Source organism: Marmota flaviventris, chromosome 4, assembly GCF_047511675.1.
Source record: "Marmota flaviventris isolate mMarFla1 chromosome 4, mMarFla1.hap1, whole genome shotgun sequence".
NCBI lineage: Eukaryota > Metazoa > Chordata > Mammalia > Rodentia > Sciuridae > Marmota > Marmota flaviventris.
The window spans coordinates 37,638,595-37,658,414 of NC_092501.1; the positions used below are offsets into that span (position 1 = coordinate 37,638,595).

The 19,820-nt window shown below is 37.8% G+C and overlaps 1 protein-coding gene across 1 annotated transcript in view; it reads left to right on the forward strand.

The window, feature by feature from the left end:
• Positions 1-16,532, forward strand: part of Glud1 (glutamate dehydrogenase 1) — a 36,995-nt gene extending 20,463 nt beyond the window's left edge. The window contains exons 5-13 of the mRNA XM_027939885.2: positions 2,234-2,328; positions 6,245-6,424; positions 7,371-7,508; positions 7,689-7,826; positions 8,731-8,811; positions 9,461-9,584; positions 10,562-10,653; positions 13,951-14,013; positions 15,154-16,532. Of these exons, the coding sequence (XP_027795686.1) occupies positions 2,234-2,328; positions 6,245-6,424; positions 7,371-7,508; positions 7,689-7,826; positions 8,731-8,811; positions 9,461-9,584; positions 10,562-10,653; positions 13,951-14,013; positions 15,154-15,273 (1,031 nt within the window). The 3' untranslated portion in view covers positions 15,274-16,532. The remainder of the gene's footprint in view (positions 1-2,233; positions 2,329-6,244; positions 6,425-7,370; positions 7,509-7,688; positions 7,827-8,730; positions 8,812-9,460; positions 9,585-10,561; positions 10,654-13,950; positions 14,014-15,153) is intronic.
• Positions 16,533-19,820: the final 3,288 nt, after the last annotated feature.

Sequence of the window (19,820 nt, forward strand, 5' to 3'; positions counted from 1 at the left end):
CATATTGTGACTCAGACCTGAGTCTGCATCCTGACCCTGTTACATTTTGTGAGTTTAGAATTGTTTGACAAATTCTGCAAAAAAGGGAGCTAGAATTTTGATAGCAATTTTATTTCATCTGCAACTCAATTCATGGAACATTGTCTTCTTAACTATATTAAGTCTTCTAATCCATAAGCATAGAATGTCTTTCCATGTTTTCATCTCTAATTTCTTTCAATGACATTATAGATTTCCATGTAGGATTCTTAACTGTTTTTTATTTCTTCTGATGCTATTGTAAGAGAGATTGGTCTGTAATTTTCTTGTGATGTCTTTATTCAAACTTATAATCAAGGTTATACCCACCTCATAGAATGAGTTAGGAAATGTTCCCTCCTCTTCTAATTTTTGCAAAAGCTTGTGAAAGGTCAATATTAATTTTTTGTGAGTTCAGGTAACACCTGTGTAAGCTATAAAATTCCCCAGAAGATCCCTGATATTTTCATCTTTCTCATCTCCCTATATATCTCCATATTAACTCTCTTAGCTTTTACTCTTTGCTCATGTTCTGTTAGAGCAATTGCTTTGTCAAAAAGACAAGACTTCACCAGGCATGGTGGCACATGCCTGTAATCCCAGCAGCTCAGGAGGCTGAGGCAGGAAGATCTCAAGTTCAAAGCTAGCCTCAGCAACAGCAAGGCACCAACAACTCATTGAGACCCACAAAATAGGACTGGGGATGTGGCTCAATGATTGAGTGCCCCTGACTGAGTTCAATCCCTGGTACCAAAAAGAAAAAAAAAAAGACTAGACTTCTGACATGTTCCCTTAAATATTTGAGAATTTATATGTAATTCAGATGTTACTTGCAATCTGTACATGCATATATGTTGACTTTTCCATAAAGTAGAAAACTCATAAATCTCGCAGTACTTTGTACTTGTGTTTTGAGGTGGGAGAAACTGTCTCATCTTAGCACGTCTAGACTAAACTAGTTTATCAATACACATTTCTGATTTACAAACTACCTCAGACTTGCCAGTTGGAATTGTTATTCAAGACAACAAAGATTATTATTTAATTCTTAATGTTGCTAAACAAGTATAATACTTGTAAATACGTCTATAAGGATTTAATAGCAATTTGTCATTTGTACCTTAGAAAAGGAATGTGGGTAAACAAATTTGGTACTAACCTGTATCTAATATATATCACTCCCAAGAAATGGAACGTGAGTGAAGAGAAGCAGTTAATGTCCTTTGATCCATGAATATGACACTACAACATGGCATTAATCCTTCAAGTAGGAGTGCTATGTGGAGGGAGAGTAGGTTTGGGGAAATTAGACTTCATAAGAAAGTACCTAAGGAAAGGAAGGGGGCTAGGACATAGAGTGACAGATTGGGTGGGGATGTGAAAAGCACACCTTGAGTGTTTCAAATTGTTTTGTGCCAGTCCTGTATTTATTTTTACTGTTGTTTTTTTTTAAGAACTTTATTTTTTTTTTAATGCGGTGCTGAGGATTGAACCCAGTGCCTCTCACATGCTAGGTAAGCACTCTAGAACTGAGCCACAACCCCAACCCCTATTTTTACTGTTTTTAAGAAGAATATTTAGAGATAGGAGCCAGCATCATTGAAGAAGTTTTTCAGTGAGCTCACTGGCCATCAGTGTTAGAGCCTTCAGTGTTACCTGTGAGCCAATATCTTGTTATTCTCAAACTTTTAATGTGCTGTGATCTGAGGAAATAAATGTAAAGGCCTAGCCAGGTGCAGTGACACATACCTATAATCTCAACAGCTTGGGAGGCTAAGGAAGGAGGATTGCAAGTTTGAGGCCAACCTTAGCAACTTAGCTTAATGCTTGCAAGAAATAAAAAGGGCTGGGAATGTAGCTCTGGTGGAACACCTCTGGATTCAGTCCCCAGCACTGTAACAACAATATCAAAAATAAGTCAAAACCTAAAACTTTATGTTCACTAAGCATTGAACAGCAGGTAAAAGCAGCATTCTTCCATAAGTAAAAGTACTACAGTCTTAAACACAGTTGCTTCAGCCATATGACTTTTCCATCTTTTTCTACCTGATGAAAAGACCTAAACCTAAATCAGTAAGTAGCATGTTGCTATAGTATTTCATACACATCTATTCCCTAACCATAATAATTCTATTTTATGTCAGGCAAGATGGTGCTGTTATCTTTAGAGAATTATTTTAAAAACTGGTGCACTGCCTTTTCCCTGTGCTCCCAGGTCCTGGTATTGATGTGCCTGCCCCAGACATGAGCACGGGTGAGCGAGAGATGTCCTGGATCGCTGACACCTATGCCAGCACCATAGGGCACTATGTGAGTATTCCCCAGAAGCCCCAAGGCTTCCTGTATTTGCTCTTCACAAGAAGAAACAATTCAGCTAATTATAAGGAGAAATTGAGACTCACTGGGGTTTTCTACTCTCTTTAAATCATAAACTTGATATGCATGTTATTTTGCTTCTTTTTCTCTACTCTTGAACTATAAATGTAGTGAACATGGATTGAGCTTTTACTTATATGCTGCACTGTACTACACAGTGGGCAGGACCCTCTCCAACCAGGTCAGCACATTTTGCTGAGACTAAAAGGTACATAAAGAAGCATTCTGTGTCGAAGAGCTTTCATTTAAAGAGGAGCTAAGACACATAAGCTTAAAGAAGAGCTAAGACACATAATCAGATAAAGTATGGAAATAGTGTAATACAGGGAAAAGAATTATGAATTCTCAAAATAGGCTTTCTGGAAGAGATATCTGGACCAGACTTGAAAGTGTGTTTAACTTGAACATCTAGAGATTTGGGGAAATTGAAATAAGGCATATTTATAAAGGTAGTAGAATATACAAGTAAAGTAAGTGAACTACAACAAAAATACCAAGTCCATTGTTGGTTTTACTTAATATTCAGTGGTAAGACTTTGCTGCAACCCTTTCTTAAGGAAGAATAACTTCCTACATGGTACCAGCACCTGTCAACATAGTCTAGGAGCCATTGGTCTAGGCACATAATGGATTCCACAGAGAAAGACTCAGTGAGCCTAGACTATATATGTGGGATCAAGGAAGGGGATGAGTTTGAGTTGATATCAAGGAGATACAACTGTGGGGACTGAAAGAAAGAGAGCCACTGAATAGAACAGAAGAGGAAAGGACAACTCCTGTCCCTGAAAGCCCTAGAACCTTGAAAAACAGACACATAAGGATCAGGAAGAAAAGTAGATTTTTTAAAAAACATTCTATCCTGCAAGCACAGCTAAATGCAGGTCAGGTGTTTATCACCTTTCAAAGCTGTGGAAATAAAGGGGACAGAGCAAGCCTTTGGAGGTAAGGTCAGTAAAGGCATCCTTGGAGATGAAGCCTTCTTGCCTATGCATCTAGGGAAAGGGGTGGGGCAAGTGCTTGGGGCAGAAGTCAGCATTTGAATGAAGTGAAGAAGAGAAGGGAACTTGAGAGGCTGTGGGCAGCTGTTGTAACCAGAGTTGAGAAAGGGAAGAAGGGGATACAAAAGGCCAATAGAGGAGATTGGGCCAGGTTACTGCCTAATATGAAACTATCAGGTCTTTGTCCTGAAAACAGGGAAGTGATGAAGATCTAATTATGAACAAGTTTATGGCACAGCTGAGGGTACACTGAAGCCTATCTCAATATGCAGAGGAGATGGGATAGTTAAGGACAGGAAACTAATAGAAAGGGCGTAGATCCCATGGGATTGTGAAGAGAGGGAAGTAGGGCATGACATATGGCCTCCACCTAAGAAAAATGGCACAAGAGAAGACAGCATGAAAAGTGACTACTGACTAATAAAAGGGTTTATGTTGTTGTCTGTGTTTATTGGTTATAGACATTGATTGGTGCAAGAGACAAACCATGCAAAATAAACCCATAATAGTAGATAGAGCAAGGGAATAAAGGCAGCAGAGAGGGTGTCATTCAAGGACCCTAGAAGTAAAACAGGCCTTGGAGAAAAGGAGTGTAGAGTTAATGTACTTAGAACAGTCCTCAGCTCTAACTGGGCATAAAAGTAAGTATTACATCATATTAATTATATATACATCTCTGAAAATAAACAGAAGCAGATTAGATACTTTTGGTTTGGACTGCCATTCCCAAAAGGGACACTTTTCCCTATGTCACCTGTTAATGAGCTGTGAGTATGATCTCTTGTTTATTTTGAGCAGGACACTCCACAGAATAGCACAAACTAGTAGGCAGGATACCATTATTCATAGCTCTTTCCATAGAGGTAGCAGCAAAAGCAAATTTTATGAGGCATTGCCAGCTAAGCCTTGGACTATACTGGTAAATGTTGTGTTCCAAAACCCAGGCTAGGTGAGGAAGCCATAGTTTTTGTTAACTTGTTTCCAGATGTGAACAGGAAATCTTCTGTCCGGCCCCATCTGGCAGTGCCATGTTGGGGGAGAACATTTCCCATATTCTTTGCCCTGGGCTGCAGGACCATTAGGTATGCTGGGGAGCCTGGCAGTTGGCACTAGGCCTGACCTCAGACAGTATTTCCTTCAGTTTCAGCATTTGCATTTTCACTGTTTAGAAGCTGTTTGGCACCAGATTTGCAGTTCTGTTTTCATAATGTTAATTATTCATGAAAGAAAACTGTGGGAAAACCTCTAATTCTGTAGTGCTTTATTAGACTGCTTTTTTTTTTTTAACTTGCTTTCTTTTTGTTGTTGATAATTATACAAGAAATGCAATTCTAAGTTCTCTCTGTGAAAATATTTAAACAATATGGATAAAAAACAGATCAATTTTTAACTCAGCTACAACACAGTATTGGGGATAGGAAGATGAAATGAATTAAGGCATCTCATCTTGTTCACATGGTGGCAAATTGCCTTAGCAAATCATGCTTTGACCTTTGATTTAAAGTTCTCCCTTCATTTTTTGTTTCTTTCCTGTATATAATCAGAGTGCATCTCATTTCTCCTGTTTCTCTGATCAGTGTATCTGTTCCACAGTGTTGTGGTTGTCATTTCATAGTAGTATATCTGATACCTTGGGAGGGAAGCCCTTCCAAACCCCTTTTTTCTAGTTATGCTTGTTTCTCAACAAAAATACATACACATCCTTAATTCAAAGAGGGGAGAAAGCCAAGCATGGTCGCATATACCTATAATCCTAGTGACTCGGGAGACTGAGACAGGAGGATCGAAAGTTTGAGGCCAGCCATAACAATTTAGTGAGACCCTATCTCAAAAAAAAAGGGCTGGGGATGTAGCTCAGTGGTAAAGTGCCCCTAGTTAGATACCCAGTACCAAAAGAAGAAGAAGAAGAAGGGTATAAAGTGGGGTGATAAAAATCATTAATCCCCTCTATACTTAAAGAGCTAGCACTGCTACCAAAGGTGCTTTGCAAGCCAGGAACTGTGGTACACATCTGTAATCCCAGCAACCTGGAGGTTTACAAATTCACTGCTAGCTCAGCAAGTTAGTTAGACCCCCATCTCAAAATGAAAGATAAAAAGGAGCTGGGCATGGTGGGACACACCTATAATCCCAGCAACAACTTCAAAGGCTGGGAGTTCAAAACTAGCCTCAGCAACTTGTTAAGGCCCTAAGCAATTTAGCAAGACCCTGTCTCAAAATAATAAAAGTAAAAAGTACTGGGTAGGGATGTGGCTCAGTGGTAAAACACCCTTGGGTTCAATTCCCAGTACAAAATAAATAAATAAAAATGATGATGTAGCCTAGTGATATAACACCCCTAGGATCCCAAGTACTACTTAAAAAGGGGTGGGATATTCTGGGCATGCACCACTGTATCTTGCCTCCATATTCCTATTTTAAAAATTGAGTCTTCCCAGCAAGAAAATTACAGTGTCTCTTTCTGTCTCAGACTGTTTTGGTGACATATGCAAGTCTTGTGGTAGATTGTGGTAGACGGGATGCATACTCTGACTTAGGATTTAAAGGAATAATAGCTTTAAGCTGAACAGTCTCATAAATATAGAGACTGATGCTAAATTTCTGAACTGTTTCTCCCAGTAGGAAATATTATTTATTACATTTTCTAGCAACAGAAAGTAAAAGTGAGGTTTTTTCCTATTGGTCACAGTATACCTTAAATACATTCACTCTCAATACACACATGCTTGGCACACACACTTCTAATGAGAATATTTTTAGTTAGATGAGAATGTGCTTTGACTTATATTCATTATATTGATTCATCATAGAAATTAGGATACATTGTTTCATTATTTTGTCTCCTTTTGCAGGATATTAATGCACATGCCTGTGTTACTGGTAAACCCATCAGTCAAGGAGGCATCCATGGACGCATTTCTGCTACTGGCCGTGGTCTTTTCCATGGAATTGAAAACTTCATCAATGAAGCTTCTTACATGAGCATTTTAGGAATGACACCAGGATTTGGAGATAAAACATTTGTGGTTCAGGTTTTTTAAAAAAATTAATTTTCTTTATAACTGAACAATATGTGGTTTGGCTTTGTTTTGTTTTTGGACACAATATCTTTATTTATCTTCTTGCGTGGTGCTGAGGATCAAACCCAGTACCTCACACATGATAAGCAAGTGCCACAGCCCCAGCCCTACAATACATTTTTAATGTTTGTAGATTTACAACTTTAAATTTTTATTATTTTGAATCTGCTGGGTTTTAGAGTGTTGCTTTCAGAAAAGTAATGCATCCTCTTTTGAATGTTGATTCATGTGACTAGAACTGATTTAATATCTCTCAGATATATATAAGACAATAATCAACTTCTTTTGGACCTTATTTGAACCTGAAATTGTATCCAAAAAAGGAAAATGCCTCATAATTTTCTAAATATGAGTATGCAGAAAAGTTTGCACATTGCCCCAGACTTGTATGATATGGTAACATTTATTTTATCTAGGGAAATTAAATTATGTTGAACATTACTTTAGAGTTTATATTCCTCTACACTAATGACATACATTAATATGACCATAGGACCTCAGGTCATTCAGGTCTGACCACACTGGTATGGTTGGCATTGTTACCATTTCTTTATAAGCCAAGAATCTTGCATCTAACTAAACCTCTTCAGGACTTACTCTCACCGACAATAAAGGGTTGGGTTCCATCATAAGATGGTATTGACCCAGATTCTTAAACATGGAGATTTATTGTTTAAGAGAAGTCATTTAGTATGTTGGTTTTTCTGGCAAAAGGAATTTGAAACTTTCCCTATATGTGAGTTAGGATAATTAAGAATATAGATACAGGGGCTGGGGTTATGGCTCAGCGGTAGAGTGCTCACCTAGCACAGAGAGAATATAAATATACATGGATTAAGACTCCTACTATCTGTACCAAGACTTTAATTTGGGGGTTGTGTGTGATTGTTCTCCATAGGGGTTTGGTAACGTGGGCCTGCACTCTATGAGGTATTTACATCGTTTTGGTGCTAAATGTGTTGGTGTTGGTGAATCTGATGGGAGTATATGGAATCCAGATGGTATTGACCCAAAGGAACTGGAAGATTTCAAACTGGTAATCTGAACAGTTTTACTACTTTGAACCCTATGAAGTTAAAAGAAATATTATTTAAATATATTGCTTTTTTTTTTAATGTAGTTCAAAGTCCTTAAATTTTCATGTTTGTGAGGCACTCAGTATAAACATTTAAACTATGATGCAGCTATTCATTCTGTGATTTTCAATCAATTACAGCAACATGGATCAATTCTGGGCTTCCCCAAAGCAAAGGTCTATGAAGGAAGCATCTTGGAGGCTGACTGTGACATACTGATCCCTGCTGCCAGTGAGAAGCAGTTGACCAAATCCAATGCACCCAGAGTGAAAGCCAAGGTAAAAGCATTATAGAAATCAGAATCAGCTTTATAAATGTGAGATGATATTAACGAGGTCATAAAAAATTTTGTCAGATTATTATTGGGTTCCCCCACTCTTTAACTTTATTGCATATAATTTATGTCTCATAAATTTCACATTTAAAGGATATAATTTAATATCTTTTAGCATATTTATAGAATTATGTAACCATCACCCAAGTGTAGTTTTAAAAAACTACGGAAATAGAAAAGATGAAATGAAAGATACCTTCCTCATGCTCTACAAAGATGCACTTTGTAGAGCAAAATAACCTGTATTATTCATTTATTTATTTTTGCAGTATTAGGGAGTGAACCCAGGGCCTCATGCCATTCTAAGCAAGCACTATATTACTAAGCTACTTCACAGCCCGTTTTTTTGTTTGTTTGTTTGTTTGTTTTAATATTTTTTAGTTGTAGATGGACACAATATCTTTTTATTTATTTTTATTTTGAAACAGAGTCTCACTTGGTTGCCAATGCTGGCCTCAAACTTGTGATCCTCCTGCCGTAGCCTCTAGAGTAACTGGGATTACAGTCATGTACCTCCGGCACATACCAGTTGATAATTTAACTAAAGTTATAATCTTCTGTGCTCAGTGGCTCATCCTGTAATCCCAGTACTCAGGAGGCTGAGGCGGGAGGATTGTGAGTTCAGAGCCAGCCTCAGCAACTTGACAAGGCACTTAGCAACTCAGTGAGACCCTGTCTCTAAATAAAATACAAAAAAAAAACAGGCTGAGGGTGTATGGTCCAATAGTTAAGCTCCCCTGGGTTCAGTTGTTGGTACCAAAAAAATTATAATCTTCCATTCAGTTCTCTTATCCATATGTGCATATCTGTAATCCCTAGCCATATATGTGTTCCTGACTCTCTTGCAGATCATTGCTGAAGGTGCCAATGGACCAACCACTCCAGAAGCTGATAAGATTTTCCTGGAGAGGAACATCATGGTTATTCCAGTAAGTCATCTGTGTTCATCCAGATTTATGCATACTAGGAATTACAGTTGCTTTTTGCTAAGAATTAGGGGAAAAGAGAAGACTTACTCGTCTCCTCAGCTGGTGAATTTTTTGTCTTTATGTTACTTTTAAGAAAATGGAGGCAGCGGCATAACTAATTTTATATTGTATATGATATATTATTTCAATTTAAACCCTTAAGATCTTCTATATAATTCCTAACTTAATACATTTCAAGTGTTCCTTCCTGCTTTATTTAGAAAGCTCTTATGAGGAACATATGCTCAGGTCTGGGGTATATTTTGAAGAGCGCTCTTTGCTGAAAACATTTAACTAAAATAGGCTGCTTTTAGGTAGTAGGAATGCTAATCTCCTGGTAAACTGCCTGTTGGTCTAGTCTCACCAAAATTGACCAAATATTCATTAATGACCCAAAAAAGATTTTCCTAAATGAAAAAAATCCTAGTTGAATTTTGAAGGGGAGTTTATTAAATTATGAAATTGCTGATACTATCGAAAATATAATTGGGAAGTTTAAACCTTCGTCCACCTAGGTATTAAAATTGAGTTCTTATGTTCATTTTAAGCTTTTGCTAAAGTCATCATCTTTTAATTTCTTTGCTGTCTTCCTGTCACATTTTATGTATAGGATCTCTACTTAAATGCTGGCGGAGTGACAGTATCTTACTTTGAGTGGCTGAAGAATCTGAATCATGTCAGCTATGGCCGATTAACCTTCAAATATGAAAGGGATTCTAACTACCACTTGCTCAGTGAGTCCCTATAATATCATTCTCCAAAAAAAATAACCCTTTTGACCAGCCAAAAGGCTGGAGAAAGCATACATACACTCAGGAGGTCTTTTCCCTTTGGTAATCTTAGAGACTTCCATCTCAGAGTAGAAAACTCTTATTTATTTCTCTCTTAAGGATTAGACCAAAATACCAATTTCTTTGGGCATTCAATGAATTGACTCTTAAATGTATTTATATTTAAAATTTTTTTTTAATATTTAGTTTTTAATTTTTAGGTGGACACAATATCATTATTTTATTTTTATGTGGTGCTGAGACTTGAACCCAGTGTCTCACGCATGCTAGGCGAGTGCGCTACCACTTGAGCCACATCCCCAGCCCTCAAATTTTTATTCTATGATTTTATATTTCCAGAACATAATCCACAAGTTAACAATGTTATAAAAAGTAGTATCTTAAATTATATGAGCTCCATTGTTTGATACTCATCCATTTCTGTCTCTGGTTGCTCTTAGTAAAGGCCTATCTAGTGTCGAATTTTTTTGAGTGTTCTGATGAGAATACTTGTTCTGATGAGAGTAAGCTACACAGTTAAGAGTAGAATTTCTCATCAGGCTGAAATGAGACCAAGACCTCCAACTGAGCAGCCACTCTGAGAATCTGGGTGAAGTGTTCTTCTATTTCCTTTTCTTTTTTGCTCAGCATTTTCTTTTTAATAGAGCCAACGAAAAACCCTGGTAATGGGTGTTATGGAAACAGAGAAGTGACCTAAATTCACATTTACATAGGGATTTGGCAAAGTTTTCTATTCCTTTTTGACTGAGTTTTTAGAAATTAACTCTTTTATATCTCTTTAGCATTGAAGATTTCTAAAACTGTTTTGAAAAACTACAGATATAGTTTGGGGCTATTTATGGAGGTTTTGAGGTTTTTGTTGTTGTTTGTTTTTCTGCCCTACTAGCAATATTTTATTTTGATCTCTTGCTTTTTTATAGTGTCTGTTCAAGAGAGCTTAGAAAGAAAATTTGGAAAGCATGGTGGAACAATTCCTATTGTACCCACCGCAGAGTTCCAGGACAGGATATCGGTGAGTGTGGTAGCACCAAAGTAGCACATATGTTCCCTATCCTGACCTCCATACAGCAGGTTGACTGGAGTTGACAGGTGGTGGTCAACATGTTAGTAATTGTACGCTTTTTGTGTGTTTTGTATCTTCTTCCATTCTGTTATAAAAATGAAGAATCCTTGTTACTAATATCAACCTTAAATAATTAATTGCTCTTCTGCTTTTGTTACTTTTTGCAATATAAGTGACTTTACAGTGATTCAACATAATCATGAATGATTGCTATCTATTTTAATTTTTCTAAGCTTCAAAGAAACAGAATTTAAAAATAAACATTAGACTGGACTATATGAAAATTTGAAATAGCTAAGTGGACACAAGAGATAAAACAGATTAGAAAAGGTATTTCATATTAACCAGATGTTGACTTAATAGTGTAACATACTGCAAAGAGAATTTCTTTACCACTACATGACAGCAGACATACAACAAAGTCCTGTACGTACACTTAAATAAAAGTTTAACCCTCACTATTAACAAAAACAGCATAAACTGCCTATTGGTCCAGTCTGGGAACTTGGTAAGAAGAGACTCTCACCAAAATTGACCAAATACTCATTAATGACCCAAAAAAGATTATCCCTGCCAGAGTGACTTGCAGCACATTGGAGGGCCTCTTGAAGGGCTCACTTCTCCAATTAATCCCCTTACCTGGCATGTGTCTGATACATGCCTGGCATGCGGTGATCACTCAGATTGTGCCTCAGGAGGGGCACAGAAAGAGAACAATTATCTGGTTGTGAGTGACCTTTTTAACACATTTTTGGGATTTTTTTAGTGGGGACAGGTACTGTGGCTTGAGCCTAGAGCTACTTAACCATACCTCCAGCTCTTTTTATTTTTTATTTTGAGACAAGGTCTCTAAATTTCTAAGGCCGGCCTTGAACTTGTGGCCCTCCTGCCTCAGCTCCCAAATCGCTGGGATTATAGGCATGCAGCACCACCACACCTGGCTTCCTACTTTTTAAATGGTTTTAGTGCTGCTAAGTTTAACTTTGTTATTTCTCACTCTTTGCTGAGTTTGTTATTTCAGGAAGTCTTATTTTTCCCCAACTCTGTCCATTGTATTTCCCCTCCCCAGCCCTTTAGCCCTTCCAGGCTTAAAATAACTATTAACCCTACCATCTTTTCACTGTCTCTCATCCACACCCCCTAATTTTCTCTTCTATCTAATGAAAGGCCCACAATCCGTCATTACAGTAGTACTCCTTGGTCTTGTTTTGCTTTATCATATTCATTTCTTGTGAACAATTAAACAACCACTGATAAAATCCCAGCTCTCCTTTTTCCATTCTTATGCCCATGTAGCTGGAGGCTCTGTTGACTAACCAGTCTCATTACTTTTCCCTATTGCATTCATTCTTTTCCTCCCCTGAATCGTGTATCATTTTCTCCTCTTCTTACCTACATTACAGCTCCTGAGCTGGTATCTAATCAAAGAAAGTTGAAGCAGGCAGAGAACTTGCACACCCAGTCAACTTTTGGTGTCTACCCTTTCCTGTGCCATTTTCCCTAAGGTGGTAGATTAATTCTGTATGCTTCCATTTACACCCAGCTCTTGCACAGAATATTGCATAGCTTGTCCCACAGCCTCTCAGATATACTACACTTAACAAGTCTTGTCCTCTCTCCTGCATCATCAGTTTTCCCTCTACTGTCATTCTCTCAGTATACCAAGTACTGCTTGAAAAAGGTACATCTTAATCCTATTTCTTCAGTTATTGCCAATTTTATTTCCCATACACAAAGCCTCCTTAAAAGAGTTATATATACTCCATCTTCAGTTCTTCTGTACTTGAACCTACTCTACCAAAACTGTTCTTTTCAAGAGAACCAATGACATAGCAATGCCCAGTCCAGTGGTCACTTTTCGGTCCTCATCTTGACTTAATCAGCCATTCTTTTCACTGTTAAGGATGCTGCCTGAGACTGTTTTCTTTCTACCTCACTAGCCATTCCTTTTCGTTGCTTTTTGCTGGTACTCTTCCTCTCTCTGCCCTTTTAATACTAGATGCCCTCAGCCCCTGAACCACTTCTAAAAACACTGGGCACCTGTTTGGCCGCATGATTTCAAGTTCACACATCATTTCACCACCACCCCCACTAAGATATAGACTCCATGAGAACAGAGAATTTTGATTGTTTTGTTCTCTACTGTGTCCATTTGTTTTTGATAGTGTGGATTGAACCCACCAGTGTTTAAACACAGAGTCACTTCCCCAGCTTTTTTTATATTTTGAGTCAGAATCTCACTAAGTGTCTTAGGGCTTTACTAAGTTTCTGTGACTGGCTTTAAACTTGCAGTTCTGCCTCAGCCTCCTGAGTTGCTGGGATTACAGGTGTGTACCACTGTGCCCAGCCATATGTTTCCTTATTAATACATATGTTTTAGAAATATACTTTCTTAAATGAATACAGTATTAATTGGATGGTATCCAGCAAAGATAACTTTTTTTATTAATGCACTTTGTTTTCTTTCTGACAGGTCATGAATGTATATTCTATGACTATGTATGGTACATGAGGAAGAATAGTGATAGATAACTGACAAAGGACAGAGATAAGCTGACTTGATAATGGGAAGCCCTGGGTCATTCCCAGTCTTAAAATAGCTATTGATAACCTTGCCCAACCTTTGGTCCTGGGTTTTTTCCTAAGTAAAATTAAAGAGCTGCTAAGATCATCCAGCCTTAAAGTTGGTGGTATTACTGAATACACAAGCAGGGTTCTACTCCAGAGCTGCTGTTGGCTTTAACCAGATTTTCTTCTGGTTAAAATGCAACTGCATCAGTATCAAGATACTTTATCTTCTGCTAGGTGTGGTGGCACATACCTATAATCACAACAATTTTGGAGAGTAAGGGAGGAGGATCACAAGTTCCAGGCTAGCCTTGGCAACTTATTGCAAGATCCTATCAAAATTAAAAGTTGGGGATGTAGCTCAATGGTAAAGCACCCCTGAGTTCAATCCCCAGCACCACTCCAAAAAAAGATATTGTACCTTGGGTTACAGATGTTACTTAGTGGTAGACCCCTTTCCTAACATGTCAGGCATTGGGTTTCATCCCCAGTACCACAAACCAAAGGAAAAACAAAAACATATTGTTCCTTGATAGTGTACAGAAATTACATGTATCTTTGCTAAAAAACAAAACAGTTCTGTCTGTACATTAACTTAAGAATCCTTTGTACTTTTCTGGAGTCACAAAATACTTCTTCATGTGATTTTGTTAAATTTGTGTTCTTTTTTTCCTACAGGGTGCATCAGAGAAAGACATTGTGCATTCTGGCTTAGCCTACACCATGGAGCGTTCAGCCAGGGTACGTGAATTGATGCTGACTTTCTGTTAGTGACAGGAATCATACATAGCTCAACCATATCATCTCAGTGGCCAAATTATATATGTAATGATAGAAAATAGGAGTCTGTCCTCATTTGTGTGCAGCAAAAAACAAATGCCTTTTTTTTTTTTTCTCAAACAATGAGTAGTGTTGTCAATCTTTAGTGTTTACCAAACTCTGAAAATAATAATACTGAGAGATAGGAGGGAGTGATTGGCAGTAATTAGCTACATGTTGAGTAGTGGGGCCAAACTGGAATACAGCTCAGGTTTCACTATATTTCAGCTGTAGGAAGCTACCTTTCTATAAAATTTGGTTTAAGAGTTTTTTTGACTACTTGATCCTTGTTTCAAGCAAGGCCTTAAACACAGTTTGAATCCGTTTTCCTAGTTTCTTCTTAAGCTCAGATTCTATTCACTTGAATTTCCAAGTTGAAACAACATAAAAAACACTGATGAAGCTAGGTGTGGTGGCTGAGGCAGGAGGATTGAGAGTTCAAAGCCAGAATCAGCAAAAGCGAGATGCTAAGCAACTCAGTGAGAACCCTGTCTCTAAATAAAATATAAAATATGGCTGGGGATGTGGGCTCAGTGGCCAAATGCCCCTGAGTTCAATCCCTGGCACCACACCACCCCCCTCCCCTCCCCCCCCCCAAAAAAAAAAACATACTGATAAAGAAGGTGGTGCTCTTAGAATTGTTTTTGTTGTGATATAGCTAAAATGCTATAAATTCATCTGTTTAAAGTATATAGTTCAGCAGGATATTCACATAGTTGTGTTGCCATTACTACTATGAAATTCTAGAACATTTTCATCACCTCATTTAGGTTTTTCGAAACAATTAAAAAGTATATGATATACACAACTTAACAGTGTCTTATGGGCAGAGAGGCATTTGCATCTGCAATTCTGAGAATGGCTTTTTATTACTGCCAAGACAGTAATTGTTGATAATAATTCCAGAGAATTAGTCCTTCCTGCCTAGAGGTTGTTGTATTGATGGCATAATTTGTCTTTGGCTGCCCAGATCCCACTGTGGGGCTGTCACATGTCTTTTGTGTTCATGGCCCAAACTGCTTGACTCAGGTGGTTTTCACTGCCTTTTCTCCTTCATTTCAGCAAATTATGCGTACAGCCATGAAATATAACCTGGGCTTGGACCTGAGAACAGCTGCGTATGTCAATGCCATTGAGAAAGTCTTCAAAGTATACAATGAAGCTGGCGTGACCTTCACATAAATGGATCATGGTTAACTTCCTCACCACCCTCTGTAACTTCTGCTGACCTATCACAAGTTTACATGTAACTGCAGAAATCTTTCTCTCATGACTCATTAAACAATGGACACTGTTCTAAACAAGTCAATTTGATTCAACCCCTTAAGAAGAAAGAAATTAAGTTTAGGGGATCGTGTATAATCTGATGAGTGTGAAAGTAGAAATTACCTATTCCAGAAAGCCACTTAGGCAATTTGCTTTTAAATAAAAAGTATCTTCCACCTGACTATGCTGCCTTGCTCCAGGGCTCTTCCCAACACTGTCAGGGTTGTTACCAAGGAAAGCAGTCAAGAACAGTTACTCAGTTTTACTCTGGCAGGTCTGGGACATGCTGTAACTTTTGATACATGTGAGAATTAGATATATGGTTTTTGAAAGGTGGCATGGTCCTCAAATGAGTTATTGGTATTTTACATCTGCATAATAACTCAATTTTATAAGTTGCAAAAAAAAAAAAAATAAAAGCTGTCTCGTATGCATTTTATTCTCATAGAATAAAATAAGTACATGCTGCTGTAATAAAATTGCCTTGAATCACTTAATAAGCCTAACCTTGACTCAAGCAGTGAATGCCTATAAACATAGTAAATGAAAAAAGCTAGTATTTTTATAACATAAAGTAATATCATTTATAGCTTATCAGTCATATATTGTCCAACAGAAATAAAAAGCCTGATGGAGATCTGTCTTCATACCTAGAAACATTGGAGGCTATTTTTGTTAAAACTATCAGAATTTGCTAACTGCCATTATGACACATAGTCCAAAGAATGTAGTAACCTCCTTATCATGTTAATTAATTGTTCTTCCCTTTTGAAGATTATTGTGTTGACTAAACCATAATTCAAGTAGAGTGTCCCAAGAAAAACCACTGGGCTCCCTGTTTGGAGTCCAGCTGGCTCTGTGCACTGCTGGTGGCCCTGACTCAACCTGTGTGTCCTCCCCTTCTGGAGGCTTTGCATTCTGCACCCAGCTTCATTAACAGCAGGCTGAAAACAACATAGGTTCTAGTGTTTATGGAGTTTTTTGGCCAGGGCCTTTTGGCCTTTTGAGCAGTGTCCCAATGAAGTTCTAGATATTTGTGTAAGAATGAGCGCTTTTTTCCTCCTCCTTCTTTTTTTTTTAACGATAATGCCCTTTCACAGATTTCTAACTACTTTGTAACTGCATGACTTAACCTGGTGATAAAAGCAGTTATTAAAAGTCTACATTTTCCAAAATTTGTTTCTTTTCTGTGTTTTTATATTTAATAGTCTCTCTCTTAGTAGGATAAAACTACATCTGGATTTCAGAAATTTTGTAACAGCTGCCTATGTATCATTTCTTTATGTTCTGTCCTGAGCTACCCAAATTTTATTCCTGAATTCTTTTGCATTTTAATTTTATTAAGTAAGCTGTTCTTGGGGAGGAGATTTAATGATTAAAACTGATAAGTGATTTTTAGTGCCTTTTTAAATGAGGGGAGGTTTTGTTTGGAATAATTTAGCCACAGAATGTAAGTGCTGTTTAAAACAATACAAACTGCAATCAGCAGAATGGATTCTAGATCAGATTGCACCAATTACTTAGCTGCCAGATTTGGGGCCTAAGTTTCATTCGTTCTCTTTATCTGTCCTTCATGGTCTGCCTCATTGCTTCTGATTATGAAATCATCAGATGGACAAGCCCAGTGGCACGTGGACACAGTGAGCCCTTCTGCAGCACCTAAGTGTACTGAAGTATGTCAGGATGGAGAGAAGGATGTGAAAATAAATTCTAGAAGGTTTGGAATGATTTTGGGTAGGTCAGTACATTCAGATCATGTGAAAGTAAGATAAGTCTTAGTCATGGCGTTTGACTAAACATCAGAAATACCAATAGTGATGACTTCAGTTTGTTTGGTTTTTTGCAGTTATAGAGATTGAGCCCAAGGCTGCCTGTAAGCCAAGCAAGTGCTCTACCACTGAGCTACAGCCCCTGACCCCTGATGGTATTACAGGGGTTTTTGATTTCACAAAGTTGTTTAGGGCCTCACTAAATTGCTGAGGCTGGTCTTGAACTTGCAATCCTCCTACCTCAGCCTCTCCAGTCTCTGGGATTATAGGTGTGCATCACCATACCTGGCTCTGATATTGGAGTTTTTTTAAAGATTAAAATGTTGAGAGGTACTAATTGTTGATATTAAACTGTATTGTCTCAGAAATGGAGTCTATAAAGATGACCCAGCACTAGTTGATTCCTCAAGTTTTGAGTTAAAATCTGGTCAGTTATTCTTTAACTGAAATAACTCTCTAACTGAAATTTCCTTATTTATTTATAATTATTTATTGAGTAAAGATCTCCTGATTCAAAAGAAATTTATGACTGTATGCTACCATTACTAAATAAGTGAATTAATGCAGAAAATAGGAAATTATCCCATAGAGGGGTATGCCAATTAAACATGCAAGGAATAATAGAAAATTTTCACTGATACTAAAAAATGTTCAGTGGGGAGACAGCTAGTCTCATAGTATCTCCCCACAATTTTTACAAAAGAAAAAAAAAATCTCATAATTGAGGAGACTTGTCTATCACAAGATAATAATTATGACCATTTTCATTCCCTTGACAATTTTTTTTTTATTGTACACTTTTTTTTTTTAACTTTACCAGTGAGTTTTTATCACTTAATGATCCAGGGTCCCAAGGTAAGAACTACCATGTACCCAAGTCCTCCTTTACCATCCTGGGAGAAGGACAGGAGAACCATGTAGAACCAGTTTAAATCTTCCCAGGAAATATGCCTTCTGCCGCGTGTTCATCTTTAGTTGAGATGCAGGATATCGAGCAGAGGGACTTACACACATTCATACCAGTACCACATACACACACAGACATCACTCCCCATTTGCAGTCATTGCCTTCTCACAGAGATGGAAGTTAAGATAATCTGACAGCAGTTTCTGATCTGATTCCAGCTATCAAAAGAGACAGTCTTACAGTTCTTGATTTTCTTCTTTTTTTTTTTTTTTGGTTCTAGAAATTGAACCCAGGGACGCTTAACCACTGAGCTACATGCCCAGCCCTTTATGTGTCTGTGTGTATTTAGAGTCAGGATCTTGCTGAGTTGCTTAGGACCTCACTAAGTTTCTGAGGCTGGCTTTGAACTCGTGATCCTCCTGCCTTAGCTTCCACAGTCTGGCAGCATTACAGGTATGCACCACCTTGCCTGGCTTGATTTTGTTCTTGGTGTCTCTTGATATGATGCTGACTCCTAAAGTCGCTCTTTGAGCAGCATGTGGCTCAGTGTCTAAGCCTTTGAGTTATTTTCTCAGTGGTTGCCCTTAGGATTATAACATCTTGATTTACAACTTAATAATTAATAACAACCCATGTTAGGGATGGTGGCACACACCTATAATTCCAGCTAACTAGAATGCTAAGGCAGGAAAATTGCAAGTTTGAGGCCAGTCCGGGCTACTTAGCAAAACCCTATCTCAAAAAAATACAAAGGGCTGCTCAGTGGCAGACTGTTGCCTAGCATCATTAAGCCCTGGGTTCAATCCCCAGTTCCATAAAAAAAATAATAAAGGCATACAAAAATTTTACTCATATAGCTCTGTTCCCTTTGCTCCCTTTCTGCTGTTATATCTGTATATCATATGCCAATCAATAAAGATCTAAATTATTGCTTTATACAGTTATCTTTTAAAGGAGAAAAAGGTACATTTGAGCCAGGCATTAAAGCACATGTCTGTAATTCCGGCAGCTTGAGAGACTGAAAAAGGAGGAGCTCAAGTTTTAAGATCAACCTCAGCAATTTAGCAAGGCTCTAAGCAGCTTGAGAGACCCTGTCTCAAAAGATAAAAAGGACTGGGGATATGGCTGAGTGGTTAAACACCTCTGACTTAAATTCCCAGTATCCTCCCCCCCAAAAAAAAATAAATACTCAGAAGTACATTTTTACTATCGTATATTTACCTGTTCAATTATATCTGATGTTCCCCCTTTTTCACTGTAGATTTGAGTTATTAACTACTATCCTTATATTTCAGCCTGAAAGGCTATTAATTATTTCCCATTGAGAAGGTCAGTTCTCAGGAATTCTTTTTATTTTTGTTTATCTAGAGCATGTTAACTTTTTAAAAAATAATTACTTTTTAGTTATAGGTGGACACAATACATTTATTTTATGTGCTGCTGAGGATCAAACCCAGTGCTTCATACATACTAGACCAGCACTCTACCTCTGAGCCACAACCCCAGCCCAAACTTTATTTTTTTTGGTGGGCTGGGGGGTGGGGAGCGTGCTGGGGATTGAACCTAGGGATTTGTGCATGTGAGGCAAGCACTCTACCGCCTGAGCTATATCCCCATCCCTTAATTTTTTTTTTTTTCTGTTGAGTTTTCACAAGTTCAGAAGTGAGTCTTGGAGAAATATACAATCCACCACAATAAAACAACATTAACAAAGCTTCACGGACAGGTGAAGTAAGCACTTTAGAGCTCTACTGAGCTGAATCTGAACTTGAAAGTGTGCTATATTT